The sequence below is a fragment of the Amia ocellicauda genome, chromosome 12 (assembly GCF_036373705.1).
Source record: "Amia ocellicauda isolate fAmiCal2 chromosome 12, fAmiCal2.hap1, whole genome shotgun sequence".
Lineage (NCBI taxonomy): Eukaryota > Metazoa > Chordata > Actinopteri > Amiiformes > Amiidae > Amia > Amia ocellicauda.
In genome coordinates this window covers 36,701,690-36,721,769 of record NC_089861.1, presented here as the reverse complement: position 1 = coordinate 36,721,769, position 20,080 = coordinate 36,701,690, and the positions used below count along the sequence as shown (strand labels likewise).

Below are 20,080 nucleotides of genomic sequence, written 5' to 3'. Positions count from 1 at the left end.
CATATTCTATGTATTTTGTCACCATTGCTTTTGTATGCGCTATACAACATTTTCTTTCTCTTGATTTTTTTTTGCATACCTCTATTAAACCATTTTGGCCAGTGTTTTTTGGTCCTCAATTTGCTAAGTTTTGGTACAAATTGCTCCCGAGCCTCAAGTAGTATATTCTTAAAATATACCCATCCATTTTCAACTGACTCTGTATCCAGTGTGCTCCAGTCTACCTCTTCTAAGTGCCGTCTCATACCTTCAAGGTTTGCTTTTCTAAAATTGTAGACCATTGTTTTAGACTTGGACCTTGTTTTTTGAAAGAATGCCTCAAAGCTAACCATACTGTGATCACAATTTGCCATTGGTTCTCTAACTACTGTCCCCCTGACTCTATCTTGGTCATTTGAAAAGATCAAGTCAATACATGCACTCTCTCTGGTTGGTTCCCTGACAAATTGAGTTAGAAAGCAGTCATTTACCATCTCAACCATTTCTATTTCTGCTTCTGTAGTCCCCACTGGGCTTTCCCATTCTAAGTTTAGGAAATTGAAATCCCCCATTATAACAGCCACATCCTTGCTACATGCAGTCCTGATTACACTGTACAATGCAGCATCTTTCTGAATATCTGAGTTGGGTGGCCTGTAACACACTCCTACCGCTAATCCTCCAGATCTCTTGTTCTAAAGTTTCACCCACAAAGATACTGTTCCGTTACTGGGATCTAATACAAGTTCTTCTACCTCAATGTCATTTTTCACATATAATGCTACCCCACCCCCTCTTTGATTTTGCCTGTCTCTCCTAAACTGTGTGTATCCTTCCAACTTGTATTCATCCCCATCATTTTCTGTAAGCCATGTTTCTGTCACTCCTACAACATCATAGTCACACGCCAGCACTGTGGCTTCCAAGTTTAACATCTTGTTCCTTATACTCCTGGCATTGAGGTACAAACATTTCAGGACTTTCCTACTAGCAGTTTCCCTTGGTTTTCTTTCCTTAGAGGAACATCTCCCATTGTCAGAGCTCCCTGCCCCCCTGGTTCCTAGTTTAAATGATTCTCAATTTCACTGCACATACGCTCTCCCAATGCATTAGCCCCCCTTCTGTTTAGATGTAGACCGTCCGGTTTGTACAGGTCCCATCTATCCCAGAAGAAAGACCAATGCTCCATAAACCTAAACCCCTCTTCCCTACACCAAGCTTTCAACCACGTGTTAAACTTTCCAATCTCTGCCTGTCTCCCTGGCCTGGCACGTGGTACCGGAAGTATTTCAGAGAAAACTACCGTGGAGGTTCTGCTCTTTAGTTTTGTTCCTAACTCTTTAAATTTGTCTTGCAGAACCTCTGTCCTACCTTTTCCCATGTCATTGGTTCCAATGTGGACCATGACCAGTGGATTTCCCCCGGCTTTGGCGAGTAGCCCGTCTACTAGTTTAGGGAGATCTGCAACCTGAGCACCAGGCAGGCAAGATACCATGCTGGTCTTCTTGTCACTAGAACAAACTGTATGATCTACACCACTAAGAATTGAGTCTCCTACTATAACTACCTCCTTCTTCTGGGGGGAAGTGGGTACCATGGTGCTCTGGTGCTCAACTGCCCCCCCATCACCCTCTGAGCTGTCACTGTCCAACTCGGTGTCCAGCAGTTGGAACCTGTTGGGGAATTCAAGCTCTTGGGGTGTATCTAGGGGTTGTGCACGCCCTTTTCTGCGGTTACGACCTACTGTAACCCAGCAGTTCTCTACACTGTCCTGCTCTAAGGTCTCAACTCTCCTAGGTTGAATGAGAATGCCTGCAGTGTTATGCTGTAATTAAAATAATCTGTTTCTGCGAGTGCGGTGTCCAGAAATCATGTTTGATCGGTACCGGAAAGGGACGTATCCAGTATCGGCATCCAATCGGAGCATTTATTGTGCATTTATACATAACCTAGGAAATTACAGCCCTAATTTTAAAAAGGTTATTGTTTGTAAGAATTGGAACAAGCTGTTTTGTTTGAGGTTCGGGTTATGACAGAGACTTCCGGCAGCAAAAAAAATATTGACTTTAATTTAAGGTGGTTTTCATTGGCAATGAGTCTTGTCATATTGAATACAATCTTATTAAAATGAAAAGGTTTTTGTTTGTGTGCTTATTTTGTTTGTTGCAGGTCGTGATCATGTACAAATCTGCACAATACCACAGATCCCATTGGTGGAGCATTACAGATCTGCACTACAGGAACACGAACACAGATCTCAAGGCCCGTATTTATTTAAGAAATTCACTGTGACTCCTATTTGTGCAAGTGGGGAGTGAAGGCTGGCCTGTGTGGTCCGATCCAACAGACGAGCTACTGTATTTCAGCTTAAATTGCTGAAAAAGCTTCCAAATTTCCCAGATCTCAATCCAATCAAGCATCTGTGGGATGTGCTGGACAAACAAGTCCGATCCATGGAGGCCCCACCTGTGGCCCAGGGCTCTGTGGGGGCCATACCATCACTTCCAGTACTCCTTGTTCTTCTATATGCAGAAGATAGCTCTTAATGACTTTTGCTGTATGTTTGGGGTCAATGTCATGCTGCAGAATACATTTGGGGCCAATCAGATGCCTCCCTGATGGTACTGCATGATGGATAAGTATCTGCCTGTACTTATCAGCATGGAGGAGAACATTAATTCTGACCAAATTCCCCAACTCCCTTTGCAGAAATGCAGCCCCAAACTTGCAGGGAACCTCCACCATGCTTCGCTGTTGCCTGCAGACACTCATTTGTGTACCGTTCTCCAGCCCTTCGGCAAACAAACTGCCTTCTGCTACAGCCAAATATTTCAAATTTGGACTCATCAGTTCAGAGCACCTGCTGCCATTTTTCTGCACCCCAGTTCCTGTGTTTTCGTGCACAGTTGAGTCGCTTGGTCTTCTTGGCTGTAAGTCTTCCATGAAGGCCAATTCTGACCAGACTTCTCCGGACAGATGAGTATACCAAGGTCCCACTGTTTTCTGACAATTCTGAACTGATGGCACTGCTGGACATCTTCCAATTGTGAAGGCAGGGGTAAATCTTAATTTTTTTTTCCCTCTAGCCAACAGGACTAGCTCCCCCCGAATCTGGAAGAAAGTACCATCAACACCCCTTAAGGGGTAATATGGGTCATTCTTATTTAATTTGCACTCACTGTCACTCAATGTTTTGTCAATTTGCTGCATCATTCAGGCTTCTAAATGTGCTGTATTTGAACAATACCAATTAAAACACATGAAACACAGAGTATTCAAATTCATGCTGCCATTTGGGCTGAACTGTAATATTTATTATTAAGAAGTCATGCACATTGAGTGACATTGCCTTCAAGAACCAAAACACCCCTCCCAATACCCAATACCAAATGGCCCATCCCTAACTCCACAATATCACTCTCTATATAATAAATACGTTTGCTTATATCTTAACTTACTGTGTAGCTTATTTATGGTCTATGCAGCTATGTTTAAGGATTTATACACAAGTTTTCTTGTTTTTTGGCTTTGTTTTAGGAATATACTCAAGTTTAATGATGCTCTGGTCACTCCACAGACCGCCTCTGTTGTCTGCTACAAGTGGTACATTCGAATACACCTTGACGTGCGCAAGTAGCGATCGTTTCTAGCACATTTCTATTTAAAATACTACCAGAGTAAGGATGGAGAACACAAACCAAATGTGAACGCTAGCACATGGTCGGTAGCGCACATGCGTGAAAGTAGCGCACCAGAAGTAGCGTACAGAGGACAAAGTCAACGATGTTTTATGGCAAAAACAGCAAAAACTCCGTAGATTTCAATCATAACAGCTCTAAAACGTAAGATAATGGCTGCGTTCACGACACTTTTCTGCTGACTAGATTGTAGACGGAAGTCTGTGCATGACGTCACAGTTTTGCAGATGAAGCGTGGACAGCTTTGGCATTAGAACTATAGTCTCAAGCAGAACAAACATGGAGTCGGTGTTGAGAGAATTCAGTTCAGAAGAAGTTAATGCAATCAAAGTTCCCTTCATGCTCCATCAGCTTCATACTTTACAGTGTAATCAGAAATGTGGCAATTTAAGTAGCTTTACGATCCTTTAATACATTTACATTTGTAAATGTTTTATTCCTGCTCATTGTTGGGACACTTAAAGGTTAAATACTAACATACGGATCAAATTACAACTTTTGTTAGTACAATATTATATTTACACTGTTTTCAAATCTACATTAAATGTGTGATTTGAAAGAAATAAACACGTAAAACATTTTGTATGTATTATTACGGATTTCCTTGCCAGGTGTGCAACTTACAAATGCACATAATACGTGAAAATTTGGTTAAAATGTATACGTACACCACTAAAACATGCATATTATTTTATTGATGAACCGACCATCTTTAAAATATTATTTTCCTGTTGTACTGAGCCATATCTAACATGAAATTCATAAGATCCTTCATAACATGACTCAAGGGTAGGGCTGGGCGATATGACTTAAAAATAATATCTCTATATTTTTAGAAGTTTGGGCGATACACGATGTATATCTCGATATTTCTTGGTTTTATCCGATCAAGCCACAAAGTAAGACCAAAGACATTCAAACTACAAGTATTTAGTTAATCCTTCAATAAGCAAAACTAACAAATATTACATGCAGGCTGTCATGGTAAATATATGCAGAATGCAACACATTACAGGGCAAGTGTTGTGTGATTACTATTACGTGTGTTATGTTGTTATGGGATATATATACATATACATAAGTTTACAAATAGCTGGCGTTACAATAGTTTTAATACATCTTAAATGCGGGGTGCCTTATCCCAGGGATTTTATATAGAACAATTATCCGTATTATATTACGATGGTACAGCAGCTCCCATCTAAAAACAGTCCATATTCACCGATGTCTCAAAAATTATTTATTAGAGAAAAAGTGAACATCATAATGCTTACGCGTTTCGACTTATCTTCCTCAGAGCACATATATACATATACACAGTATGATTTACTGTCACATAATAATAACACAAGTAATAGTAATCACGCAACACATGCGCTGTAAAATGGTAGATTCAGGTAGATTTAGCACAGCCGGGTTTACAGTGGCGCATTAACATCTGCTAAACAAGGACATTTCTTCTCTGACTGTCACGTTTTGATTCTACTTACAAATACAGCACGATGTTAATACAAAATAGTTACAATAGTAGTAGTAATAATAATAATAATAATAATAATAATAATAATAATAATACAACTGTTGAACCACTTCACCATCTTAATAAAAAGAAATGTGTCTGCATGTGTTTGCATTGCTTTCCAATTTATTAAAATGCAAACAAACGTTATTATAAATTTTATACAAATTATATCAAACTAAATTAGCAGGGGTGCAGGGGGTGTCTGCAGATTGAGTTTTGCCCAACGACGAGAGCGGGGCGCAACGTGTGCGCTTGTGCAGTACCTATTGGAGCTGCACAGCTGTGCAGACTTTTAAGCCTGTGGATGCGTGACCAGGTGATGTCTTTTCCGGCTGACGGCTTGCAGGCAGCTAAACTTGGGCAGGTTTGTCGCAGAGTCTGTGCAGATTCTGTGCAGACTCGCTAAAGTATGCGTGTCGTGAACGCAGCCATTATGCACTATCCGCACAGACTACTTCTAGAGAATCTGTACTGGCCCACAGCGATCTGCACTAGCCAATGGCTAGCAGGCTAGCGTTAAGATTGACCGCTGGAAGGGAAGTAAGCATGATGTGTCTTTCATCTGCTGCAGTAAGTTTCCTTGGCCGACCACTGCGTCTACTGTCCTCAACGTTGCCCGTTTCTTTGTGCTTCTTCAGAAGAGCTTGGACAGCACATCTGGAAACCCCTGTCTGCCTTGAAATATCTGCCTGGGAAAGACCTTGCTGATGCAGTATAACTACCTTGTGTCTTGCCATGGTGCATGACTTTTGGCAGTAAACTGTCTTCAGCAGCCTCACCTTGTTAGCCGAGTTTGGCTGTTCCTCACCCAGTTTTATTCCTCCTGCACAGGTGTTTCTGTTTCAATCATTATTGTGTTTCAACCTACATATTGAATTGATGATCATTAGCACCTGTTTGGTGTAATTGTTTAATCATATACCTGACTATATGCCTAAAAAATCCCTGACTTTGTGCAAGTGTACCTAGAAGAACTGATGCTGTAAGGCAAAGGGCGGTCACACCACATACGGATTTGATTTCGATTTTTCTTCTGTTTACTCACTTCGCAATTAGTTAATTGATAAATACAATCTATCAACATGTCTATTTTTGAAAGCTTTCTTACTTTACAGCATTTTGTCACACCTGCCTAAAACTTTTGCACAGTCCTGTATATATATTTATATTTATACGCACACACACAGAGCTCTGGAACAAATTAGATACCACTCAATCATGTATCTCATGATCATGGAATCAATGTTAATGGTCTCTTAATTTTTTCCAGAGCTGTATATGTATACGTGTGTATTTATTTATATATATATATATATATATATATATATATACACTCACCTAAAGGATTATTAGGAACACCATACTAATACTGTGTTTGACCCCCTTTCGCCTTCAGAACTGCCTTAATTCTACGTGGCATTGATTCAACAAGGTGCTGAAAGCATTCTTTAGAAATGTTGGCCCATATTGATAGGATAGCATCTTGCAGTTGATGGAGATTTGTGGGATGCACATCCAGGGCACGAAGCTCCCGTTCCACCACATCCCAAAGATGCTCTATTGGGTTGAGATCTGGTGACTGTGGGGGCCAGTTTAGTACAGTGAACTCATTGTCATGTTCAAGAAACCAATTTGAAATGATTCAACCTTTGTGACATGGTGCATTATCCTGCTGGAAGTAGCCATCAGAGGATGGGTACATGGTGGTCATGAAGGGCTGGACATGGTCAGAAACAATGCTCAGGTAGGCCGTGGCATTTAAAAGATGCCCAATTGGCACTAAGGGGCCTAAAGTGTGCCAAGAAAACATCCCCCACACCATTACACCACCACCAGCAGCCTGCACAGTGGTAACAAGGCATGATGGATCCATGTTCTCATTCTATTTACGCCAAATTCTGACTACCATCTGAATGTCTCAACAGAAATTGAGACTCATCAGACCAGGCAACATTTTTCCAGTCTTCAACTGTCCAATTTTGGTGAGCTTGTGCAAATTGTAGCCTCTTTTTCCTATTTGTAGTGGAGATGAGTGGTACCCGGTGGGGTCTTCTGCTGTTGTAGCCCATCTGCCTCAAGGTTGTACGTGTTGTGGCTTCACAAATGCTTTGCTGCATACCTCGGCTGTAACGAGTGGTTATTTCAGTCAAAGTTGCTCTTCTATCAGCTTGAATCAGTCGGCCCATTCTCCTCTGACCTCTAGCATCAACAAGGCATTTTCGCCCACAGGACTGCCGCATACTGGATGTTTTTCCCTTTTCACACCATTCTTTGTAAACCCTAGAAATGGTTGTGCGTGAAAATCCCAGGAACTGAGCAGATTGTGAAATACTCAGACCGGCCCGTCTGGCACCAACAACCATGCCACGCTCAAAATTGCTTAAATCACCTTTCTTTCCCATTCAGACATTCAGTTTGGAGTTCAGGAGATTGTCTTGACCAGGACCACACCCCTAAATGCATTGAAGCAACTGCCATGTGATTGGTTGGTTAGATAATTGCATTAATGAGAAATTGAACAGGTGTTCCTAATAATCCTTTAGGTGAGTGTATATATATATATATATATATATATATATATATATATATATATATATATGTATATGACAGACACACAGACAAAACAAAAATATAAAGCAACATGTAAAGTGCTGGTCCCATGTATCATCAGCTAAAAAAAAAATCCATACACACTAAAAGCTTATTTCTCTCAAATCTTGAGTACAAATTTGTCTGTTACTGAGTATTTCTCCTGTGCCGAGATAATACATCCATCTGATAGGTATGGGGTATCATGAAGCTGACTAAACAGCATGATGATTACAAAGGTGGTGTACTATAAAAGGCCACTCTAAAATGTGCAATTTTGTCAAACAACACAATGCCACAGATGTCTCACGTTTTTAAGGAGTGTGCAATTGGCATGCTGACAGCAGGAAATTCCACCAGAACTGTAGTCAGATAATTTAATGTTCAATTATCTAATATAAGCTGCCTCCAACATTGTTTAAGAAAATGTGGTAGTATGTCCAACCAACCTCATAACTGCAGACCACACCAGCCCAGGACAGCTGCACGATTGTCTGAGACCATCCACTTGGACAGCTGATGAAACTGGGGGTTTGCAAAACTGAAGATACCATCTCAGGGAAGCTAATCTGTACGCTTATTGTCCTCCCCATGTTTTGACCTGACTGCAGCTTTGGTGGACATCCCTACACTCAGAATGCAAATTGAACGCTCCTTCAAAACTTGAGACTTGAAATCCATAGATTAGGGATTTATGTATTATTAATTAAAGTATTTATTTCAATTGGCTGATTGTGTTTATATTTTTGTTCAGTGAAGGTGTGTGTATGGCACTCGTGCATACACAAACTCATAAATACACACACACACACAAACATATTACACATAGCTTATCTGAGGACAGCAAAACATAGGATGAGTGGTCCCTGAAACTTCACTAGAATTAATATTACATCTCATGCAACTGACATGCAGTGTTGAACAGTTCTACATTTGTATTTATTTTACATTTTAATAAATTGTTTGTAAGACCTATTATAGCCTAATAATAGTTGTTGCAGGCTACATTCAAATTTTAGTAATTAATTGTTTCGTATCAATCACAATTTATGTAAAGATCTTCAACAAGATTCTTTCATTAAGGATGTAAGGATTTTTTGGGGGGGTGAAATACATACTTTATATAAATAGAATGTTAAATTGAAGCACAAGCAAAAAGTACGTATCAAACAGTTTTCAGTAATAATAATAATAATAATAATAATAATAATAATAATAATAATAATAATAATAAAGCTTACTTACATTGTCCTCACTGCTGCAAGAGACGACGTGTTTCAACTTTATCTCCGGCATATTTCAGGAGAGCAAAAACAAAGTAAATCGCCAGAGAATAATGGGAAGATGGATAATACTGACTTAGATAATGTTTAGTAGTCGATTAGATGCGTTACATACTGACTAACTGCGGACGATAATTTCCATTGGATTTATATATAAAAACATCACATAAACAGGCCAGAGAACAACTGAATGTATCGTCGTTTTGATTTTTCTTATTATTGTTGTCTAAAAACATCAAATGGGTTTTGAGATTCACTATGACTACGTTTTGATTCCTATAATCCGTTGTTTTTCTTTGCTAATATACTGTACTTTTGTCTTTTATTTTTGCATTTAAAATCTCTCCCACGTCTCTATATTTCACTTAAACACCTTCTTCTCTCTGGCGCTGCTTTCTGTTGTCAATTTCAAGAACCAACCACGAAACACTACCGGGTCAAATTAAACTCACAAAGTTTCAACCATAGATATACAACTACTAGAGAGGTTCGCTTACAAGCCGTGTGAGTGGCAATATAGAACCCGGTCGTCATATTGACTGGGGACAGAAGTACTGTTCCTGTAACGCAACAGATATAAGCAGAAGAAATACAAAAGAGGAGTGTTGTTTATACATTTATAACAGTAAAATTGTATGACTACAAATATTACGTGAAAACATTTGTTTACAAATACATAGTTGTTTTGTTTGTTAAATAACAAAAAACACGATGTGATTTAAGATACTAGATTATTATCCGATTAAGTTTAGACAAAATCGGATTTCAGTTAGTACATAAAAATTATGCATTAACGTAGGCTACTTTTCATCATTATTAAATACTGTTTATTGGGTTAAGTATTTCACATTTTACAAAATTAAAAACAATTCCAATTTTAATACTTATGATTAAAATCGTTTAAAATATCAGTTCTTAAAATCACTTAAAATTTTTAAAATCTTTGTGATTTTTAACAAAACTAAAACAATAAACTTTAAAATAAACGTGCTCAAATCAAATAAACAAAACGTGATAAAAGCAAAAAAATTGCACACCAACAAAAGAGTCAAATACATTGAAAATAACAGAAAATGCATTAAACAAATTAAAAAAACAATTAAAAAGTAAAAATAAAAAACAAACAAAAAAGTCTAATGCATTTTAAATTAAACCCAAAACGGTCAATGTATTTGACAAAAAAATATAACAAAACTCTACCAAAAACCCTAAACAGTGTGATTTAAAAACAACTAAATCTTTAAAAACAATTAAGATTCATTATTTAAAATCTTCTTTTAAAAACAATCATTCTTAAAATCTTTAAAAGATCTTTAAAAGATCTTGGACTCGGGCTCCAGCAGGGGGAACTAACCGTCCCCGGAGGTGGGTCCCATCATGGGATCCTGAGCTCCCCCAGATCTTGTATGCGCCAGTTCTTAAAGGCTTCCTCCTTGCCCCTCTGATGGACCTCCAGATTGACGTAGTCTTTCACAAACACCATGCCCCTCCGCGCGATGACGATCGGGTCCAGCTCCTGCTTATTGAACAAACAGATGTTCCGTCCCTCCCACAGTGCCTGCTTCACTGCGCAGACGACACGCCACCAGCACCTCAAGGTAGATGTAGAAATTCCCTTGGCTGGACCGTATAGGATCTGCTGGGCGGTCGCCCGCGCAGGAACGGCGAACCTGTGGAGGAACGGAGAAAACAGGAGCCAGACCCTGTGGGCGGAGGGGCACTCACTAAAGATGTGAGCCTCCGTCTCCTTCCCCAAGCAACCCTTATAGGGGCAGGTGTCATAAGGAGCTATGCCCCTTCTGTGCATAAACACTCGGGTGGGGAGACACCGACTCACAGCCATCCAGGAGACATCTTTCTGCGTGTTCGTGAGGCAAACGTGCGTAGCGTTAGCCCAGATAAACCGGCAGGTTTCGGGAGGGAAATCTTCTATCCGGCTGGTCTCCTGGGCAGATCTCATCTGACTACAGATGGTCTTATAATCCCAGGAGGCCAGCACGACTTTATGGAGGCCTACTTCGAGCGCAAAGGCTCGGAGCGCCCTGTAGAACGGCGGGGGATCCCACGAGTGCGGCCTGGTGTTGTCCATGGCGCAGAGGCCGAATGGTCTCAGGCTGCTGGCAAAATAAAAGCGGTTCATGAAACTCACTTTCCTGCCAGCAGCCTGGATGTTCTTAACCACATAGGCCAGCCCCTGCGCCTTTATCAGCCGCACAACGTCCGGGACCCCCCTGCCTCCATCCAGGGTACCCTTCACCATCTGCACTCTTTTCAGCCTCTCCATTTTGCTCCCCCAGACAAACCGAAATATAATTCGGGTCACTAGTTTTGCGTCATTATTACCCGTTATTATTTTACACTGTCAGACATAAATCATGTTTGATTTCAACGTTATTCTTACGTTTGACGGTAATTTACAGACAATTAACACACCTGGGCTTTTTCTAACAAAGAACACAGAAAATACTACGTTTCATTACCATGTTTGAGGTTTTATTTAATTGAATGCAGAAAGAAAATGTAGCAAATTTGATAAGAACAGTACAGCAATAGGAATTATGAACACAATTGGTAGTGTAGCACCTAGTGCATGGTTAATGGGGGAAATTGACAGCGCGGTGGGAGGAGCGTGAACAGGGGGCAAGAAAACGGAAGGGAGTGTCAGTGTGTAAGCTGTTCAGACCCTGATGCAGTGAGTGTATTGCTGTAATAATAAATAAAAACATTTTGTTGTTGCACCCACAAGTGATGAGTTGGGCCTATTCTTTGAAAAAAAAAAAAAAAACTACAGTATACTTATTTTTCAGACAGCTTTATCCAAGGCAATTTACATGGCTTTAAACACACACAAACAAAACTATTTTGCAATATATATGGCACAGCGTTGTACTATAGTCTCAATTGTGTTAATTGTCTATAATATACTATTGCTTCTCATTATACATATTTAACCCTCGTACACTATTATACTAGTAGTACTATGCTTGAGACACATGTGTAACTTCCCACTCCTGACTGCTAGCGGAGCCGTCTACGTAGCATATCGCTGCCACCACCTTTACTCTCCAAATGAGGTCTGGGTATGCACTCAGAGGCAAATACTCTACAAACAAGTAAAATATTCAACCAGATATTTTATTTATAATCCAGATAAAAACCAATGCATTAAAATACGGGTAAAACAACTGTACCAGCAATTGTAAAGTGACTAGTATGCTATTAATTTCAGATACAGATTTCAGTACTGAAGTTCAGTACTGTCCTTATTCACTAATCTGTGGATCTGTGGTTAAAAATCTTTGCATCTCAGTGTTAAAGTTATTATAATGGTGTTGTGCATTTTCTGGTAACATGTCATACATTTCTATAGCTCTACCTGAAATCAACTATGCCCTACTCCATTAAACACTTAAGACATACATATTTGGCAAGAAATACACTCACCTAAAGGATTATTAGGAACACCATACTAATACTGTGTTTGACCCCCTTTCGCCTTCAGAACTGCCTTAATTCTACGTGACATTGATTCAACAAGGTGCTGAAAGCATTCTTTAGAAATGTTGGCCCATATTGATAGGATAGCATCTTGCAGTTGATGGAGATTTGTGGGATGCACATCCAGGGCACGAAGCTCCCGTTCCACCACATCCCAAAGATGCTCTATTGGGTTGAGATCTGGTGACTGTGGGGGCCAGTTTAGTACAGTGAACTCATTGTCATGTTCAAGAAACCAATTTGAAATGATTCGACCTTTGTGACATGGTGCATTGTCCTGCTGGAAGTAGCCATCAGAGGATGGGTACATGGTGGTCATAAAGGGATGGACATGGTCAGAAACAATGCTCAGGTAGGCCGTGGCATTTAAACGATGCCCAATTTGGCACTAAGGGGCCTAAAGTGTGCCAAGAAAACATCCCCCACACCATTACACCACCACCACCAGCCTGCACAGTGGTAACAAGGCATGATGGATCCATGTTCTCATTCTGTTTACGCCAAATTCTGACTCTACCATCTGAATGTCTCAACAGAAATCGAGACTCATCAGACCAGGCAACATTTTTCCAGTCTTCAACTGTCCAATTTTGGTGAGCTTGTGCAAATTGTAGCCTCTTTTTCCTATTTGTAGTGGAGATGAGTGGTACCCGGTGGGGTCTTCTGCTGTTGTAGCCCATCCGCCTCAAGGCTGTACGTGTTGTGGCTTCACAAATGCTTTGCTGCATACCTCGGTTGTAACGAGTGGTTATTTCAGTCAAAGTTGCTCTTCTATCAGCTTGAATCAGTCGGCCCATTCTCCTCTGACCTCTAGCATCAACAAGGCATTTCCGCCCACAGGACTGCCGCATACTGGATGTTTTTCCCTTTTCACACCATTCTTTGTAAACCCTAGAAATGGTTGTGCGTGAAAATCCCAGGAACTGAGCAGATTGTGAAATACTCAGACCGGCCCGTCTGGCACCAACAACCATGCCACGCTCAGAATTGCTTAAATCACCTTTCTTTCCCATTCAGACATTCAGTTTGGAGTTCAGGAGATTGTCTTGACCAGGACCACACCCCTAAATGCATTGAAGCAACTGCCATGTGATTGGTTGGTTAGATAATTGCATTAATGAGAAATTGAACAGGTGTTCCTAATAATCCTTTAGGTGAGTGTATATATCAGTCTCATTTACGTTTAGGTGCCGAGAAAGATCCTATCATTACTTGTTACCACAATTTCCCTTAACTGATTATTATTCAATGATTAGGGATAGGCAGGGCCACCTATAATCTGGTGTCTATTAACTTGTGTCAATTTCAGACTAAACAGTTAAACAGGAATGAGAAGATATTTCTCGGCGTTGACAGATTTTATTTCTAAAATTATCAACAAAACAGTTTAATGCAACACACATTTATATTTAAGAAAACTAAATGATATTACACATTCTAGAGTTATGAATCACAGATTAACATTTCTAATTGATTTCTCAAATGTCATGAATCATGAACTCCAAACTGTTAAAATTATCTGAACTTGTTTACAGAGAGGCCTCTCTGTCTTCGGGCTCAGATAACAGCACACGGCACGAGGTCCGTGTGTTTTGGAACAAAGGCAGTCCGGTTCAGCTTTGTCCAAGAACTTCCACTCAGTCGATGCACCTGGAAGTTGGGGTTTCGCGAAAGTAGAGTCGTTTCCAAACAGATTTTCCACTGGTTTGAAGGCTCCAAGGTTGTGCACAAAATCTTCTTGGCAAGCAGGGTCTCTCACCGTACTTATTTGAAGACAAAGTCTTTGAGGAAAGCAGGGCCCTGTTCGTTCCAAGGGTCAAGTTTCTTAAGACTCAAATAGCTATTTAAATGACTGACACTTTCGTATACAGTTGACTTAGTCAATTGTCCAGCTGTAAAACTCCACTGATCAGGTGCGTACAGGCGGGCAGCGCAATCTGTAAAGTTCTTTATTTAATAAAGTCCTTTAAAAGAATTCTTCGTACGGCTCAATCTCCTTCTCCCAGTTTAACTCTTCTGTTGCCGGCAAAGACTTGGTTGGTTTCTGGTTCCGGTTCTGGCAACAGAGCTACAGGTTGAGCTGTGGCAGCGAGTTACTGGTACAGGTGAGAGAGAGAGAGAGAAAGACTGTCCGCTGTTCCTTATAGTCTGTCAGATCAATAGGTGATTGGTCCCTGAGTTCTTGAGATTGGATTTCGGTTTCAGCCTCCAGTGTCCTATTGGAGGGGGGCTTGATTTATGACTGATGTCAATCCATGCCATCTTTTGGAAATGCCGGTTGGCCCGGGTTCGTAGCTCTATGTCGGGATTTCGGCTCTCGTCCACTTCAAAGAGTTTTTATCACCTACAGGCCCCTTTCTCCAGACATCTCATAGCAGAATTCCAAACTATTTGGCCTATTCTCGGTGCCATCCTCCCCAAAACTGTCACTTTGATGCAAACCAGTTCCAAGCTGATGAGCTAAGGAAATCTGATAACTTTGGGGGGGAGAGGTCTTCTTTAGATCAGTGCTTCAGCTCAGAGCCCAAATGCTCTTATCCAAATACATCCAACATAACGCTACATGTCCATGCAATCATTAAAGGGAAGAAACATTTAACCACTACATTAAAAGTTGCATTTAATTTTGTTTTGCATTTCGTTCAAAAAACGAGCCACACATGTGGTTTATTTAATGTATAATTTCGCTTTCATGGATGAAATTGAGTGTGACACAAGTGGTACCACTGAACTGCAACACTGAACAGCGCCAACCACAAATTACAAATCCAACTCAACTTTTTGGCCCATTTTTCTTTACACACACAACAACAACAAAAATTTGAAAATGTTTTTGTTTTGTCTGAACCATTGTTATAATTAGGGCAGGATTAAATAAAAAATGTTCGCAAAGTGCGAACACAAAAAGTTGCGGAAGAGTCGTAGGAGGGAATCTCGCAGCTCAGCTCCTCGCTGAATTAAATCTAAAATATGAGGAAGTGTGGCTTCCAGGATGGGCGGGCAGAGACACCGCGATTCAATCACAGTGTCTGAAATTGAAGAGAAACCAGGGGATGGAAGAGCAGGACTGTCCTGCAATAAGCAGTGTTACCAACTTAGCGGCTTTGTCACTAGATTTAGCGACTTTTCAGACCTCTTTAGCGACTTTCATTCAAAAAAGCGCCTAGCAACAAATCTAGTGACTTTTTGGACAAACCTTAGCTACCTTCCGTAGAAGAAAGTCACCAGGACTGCCCCGCGAGCACGTGGTCTTGCTGTCCTGCCCGGACTCGGAGGCGCAGCTCTCTCTGCGTCTACTTTGTTCAGTGAAACTGACAGAGAGAGAGATGAGCAGGGGAGAAGGCGGAGCAGCACAATCATTTGACCGCACGGCAGCTGTCATAGACGTGATTGAGCTGCACATGTGCAAACAGCGTTGTCAAGGACCAATCACAAATCTGTATTGTTTGCTCCAATGTACACATGTAAACAAACACATGTAAAGGGTGGACACTTTACATAATGCAAATGAGACTTGATGACGTAATAAACAGGCTAATTAGCATATGACGTCATCTAGCGACATTTAGCGACTTTTCGAGCAGGCTTTAGCTACTTTCCATTGAAACTAGTTGACAACACTGGTAGCAGCATGGGTCAGATAAACACAGCAATCTGGCGCTCTGTGCTGTGAATCCACGGAGCCTTGGGGTACGCCTGTGAGGAGAGGTTGGGAGGTGGATGAGGAACCTCGCCATGTCACTTGGTAGGACCGGTCACTGAGGTAGGAGGAGAACCAGTTAAGAGCAGTCCCAGAGATCCCAAGGTCAGCGAGACAGGAGAGGAGGATGGAGTTATCGACAGTGTCAAATGCTGCAGAGAGATCAAGGGGGATGAGGACTGAGGAGAGGGAGGCCTCCCGAGCACAGCTGAGGGAGTCAGTGACTGCCAGGAGAGCCGTCTCAGTGGAGTGAGCTGTGCGGAAGCCGGATTGCAGAGGATCAAGGAGTGAGTGTTGGGACAGAAAGTCAGAGAGCTGACGGTGGACCGCCCGCTCGAGAGTCTTTGAGAGGAAGGGGAGTAGGGAGACAGGACGGTAGTTCATACATTAGTGTGAGTACTTATGTACAGGTGCACTAAAGACTTCTGTCATAATGGAGCACAAATATGTTTTAAGTAGTTTGATGAAACTTACATTCTAATGCAAGAACAAATCACTTTTTTCTAAACACATACACTGCAGTCAAAACATAAATAACTATATAGCCTACAATAAGCAAAAAGCTAAAAAACGGCATATAATAAGATAATGAAACAAGTGTAAACGTAAATATTGCAATAATGCTCAAAAGCAATATTTTATAGTTCAAAAATAACTATTGCATTTATCAAAACATAATAGTACACTAAAGTAAACATGAAACATCAACACTGTGCAAACTTTGTTTTCAACATAGAAAGCTACAGTGAATAAAATCAGTGTATTTCAATAAACTATTTATTATATATTTAGCCTGCATACCTGACAGCTCGGGACAGTTCACACAGGAAACATTTCTTCACTTTCCCTGCTTGAGCTCGTACCTCACACTGCATTTTGACAGCTCTCTCCAGGTGAACACTTTTACTCCACGAATATATAGCATTGCAATAAATGATCATCCGCTGATAATGTCCATTAATCATTATTTTGCGTGCGATATGCCTGCGCTATTGCACTCTGTACTATGTGCAGTAGCAATTGCGTATTGATCAGTAGAGTAAAAGCACTCTGTGCCATTTGGACCTGGCGTTTCACTCACAATGTTTTCACAGCACTGGCACAAACCCACAAATGATCTGTCATTGCCAGTATCGCTGATGCCCCTGAATCAGTCATGTTCATATACACGGCATTTCCAAAACGAGCTCTCTTCAATCCCCGTTTCGAATCCATGTTTATTTGCGGGTAATCACTGTATCCACTCAATCTGACTACAGTTGTAAGAAAACACCTGTAATGCTGTACAATGCCTGTGTTTTTCAAGCACATGAAAGACTGTAGACGGGTAGAGATCACCACTTGAGGACCAGACTGACTCTATTGTAAAGGGCAGGCAGTATTATGGGTTATATTTGAGTTATTATGTATTTTAATGACAGGTGAAAATAACCAGATTTTGGCTATTTTAGGTAAATGTGTTTATAAATTATTTATTTTTGTGTTTATGCAGTTAAAACGCAGTAGAGATGTTTATTACATAAGCTTGGCACTTCTAGTGTTAAGTGTATATCAAAGAATTTTTTTTTTTTAAATGGACTCAAACGTTTACGGCCCGGAGGCCGGATGTTCCCCACCCCTGGCATAATTGAACTTCATTTTATAGCTATTTGTTATCTGAAATGTACTGACTAGTTTGTCCAAAAGTGAGTTGCCAGGGAGTTAAGGTCATGTAGAGTCATCCCCCCTGCACCTTGTTTGGGGGGGGGGGGGGTTGAGGGCAAATTGTACACTGATAACATTTTTAACGACATATTCAATAGATTACAGTATTTAAAATAACCGGACATCTTCCAAAAATACTGGATAGGGGGTCAAAGTACATACACTACATGACCAAATGTATGTGGACACCTGCTCGTCAAACATCTCATTCCAAAATCATGGGCATTAATATGGAGTTGGTCCCTCCTTTGATGCAGTAACAACCTCCACTCTTCTGGGAAGGCTTTCCACTAGATGTTGGAACATTGTTGAGGGGATTTCAGCCACAAGAGCATTAGTGAGGTCGGGCACTGATGTTGGGCAATCAGCCCTGGCTCACAGTCGGCTTTTCCATTCATCCCAAAGGTGGGATGGGGTTGAGGTCAGGGCTCTGTGCAGGCCAGTCAAGTTCTTCCACACCAATCTCGACAAACAATTTCTGTATGGACCTCAATTTGTGCATGGGTTGACATGCTGAAACAGGAAAGGGCTTCCCCAAACTGTTGCTACAAATTTGGTAGTGCAAAATCACCTAGAATGTCACTGTAGGCTGTAGCATTAAGATTTCCCTTCAGTGGGACTAAGGGGCCGAGCCCTGAGACCATTATTCCTCCTCCAAACTTTACAGTTGGTCTATGCATTCGTGCAGGTAGCATTCTCCTGGCATCCGCCAGACCCAGATTCCTATGTCGGACTGCCAGATGGTGAAGCATGATTCATCACTCCAAATGGTTAGACCACTCCAGACGATGCTTGGTATTGCACATGGAGATCTTAGGCTTGTGCAGCTGCTCAGCCATGGAAACCAATTTCATGAAGCTCCTGACAAACAGTTCTGCTGATGTTGCTTCCAGAGGCAGTTTGGCACTCAGAAGTGATTGTTGCAACCAACGAAAGACTATTTTTATGCGCTACGTACTTCAGCAATCAACAGTCCTGTTCTGTGAGCTTGTGTAGCCGACCACTTCGCTGCTGAGCTGTTGTTGCTCCTAGATGCTTCCTCTTAACAATAACATCACTTACAGCTCACCAGGGCAGCTCTAGCAGGGCATACATTTAAAAAAATGCCTTGTTGGAAAGGTGGCATCCTATAATGGAATAAAAGTTGAAAGTCATTGAGCTCTCAGTAAAGTTAATTCTACTGCCAATGCCTGTCTAAGGAGATTGCTGTGTGGCTTGATTTTACAGTGGCTCTCAAAAGTATTTACCCCTATTGGTCATTGTGTTACAACATGAAATCAGAATGGATTTAATCAGGAGTTTTTGCCACTGATTTGTGTAAATGTTAATAATTGCAATTATACTTTATGTTTACGCTACAACAGTGTCACTCGATGCAGTGTTCGTCTCTTAAAAGTTGTGTTCAGTCCATATAGAGAGAGATGCATAAATTATTGAAAACCTGATATGCAATTACAAAATGCATACGTTAGATACACATTAGATACACATTAGATACACATTCAATCTGCGGTGAGTGTGTTGCTGCACGTTGACCACCCCCTAGAAGATTATTTTTCTGAGATTATATTTGTTTCCAATCCTAAATGTATCCACTACATTGTGCAAGTTTGCCTTTAAGGGATTATTTGTTTATGTATTTATTTATTTAATCCAGGGTACAGATACACTGTAAAACAGGATACTTACACGGATTTCTAGGCTGTATCTGGATGTGAGTGACAGTGAATGCTCAACTCGTGAACTGCTGGCTGATATATTTTAACAACAATATGTATGCTAACCTAATATAAACGGATATTGGATGGCATTACCTTTGCCCTTCTGTTGGATATACCCATCTGGAATAAGCCGTTTCTCACTGGTGAGTGCATTTTCTCATTTTAAAATTGAAAATAACACAGCCCACCTTTCTGTTATGTGTAAAACTTTAAACTAATAATGCCAAATGTATCATATAAGGGGGGTGTTTCCATATGACATAGGCTGAATAAACATAACGTTGTAGTGAGTACGAGTATAGTAGGCACTACTCCCACAAAAGATGTGTTAAGAAGGAAACAATTTTAAGATATCAATTAGTTTTCAGAACATTGAACAAACCCTT

At 40.7% G+C, this 20,080-nt stretch overlaps 1 protein-coding gene across 2 annotated transcripts in view; it reads right to left on the bottom strand.

The window, feature by feature from the left end:
- Nucleotides 1-9,485, bottom strand: part of xrcc1 (X-ray repair complementing defective repair in Chinese hamster cells 1) — a 145,868-nt gene extending 136,383 nt beyond the window's left edge. For both annotated transcript variants that reach the window (XM_066719475.1, XM_066719476.1), the window contains exon 1: nucleotides 9,034-9,485. In XM_066719475.1, coding sequence (XP_066575572.1) covers nucleotides 9,034-9,084 — 51 coding nt within the window. In that variant the 5' untranslated portion in view covers nucleotides 9,085-9,485. The remainder of the gene's footprint in view (nucleotides 1-9,033) is intronic.
- Between the last annotated feature and the right edge of the window lie 10,595 nt (nucleotides 9,486-20,080).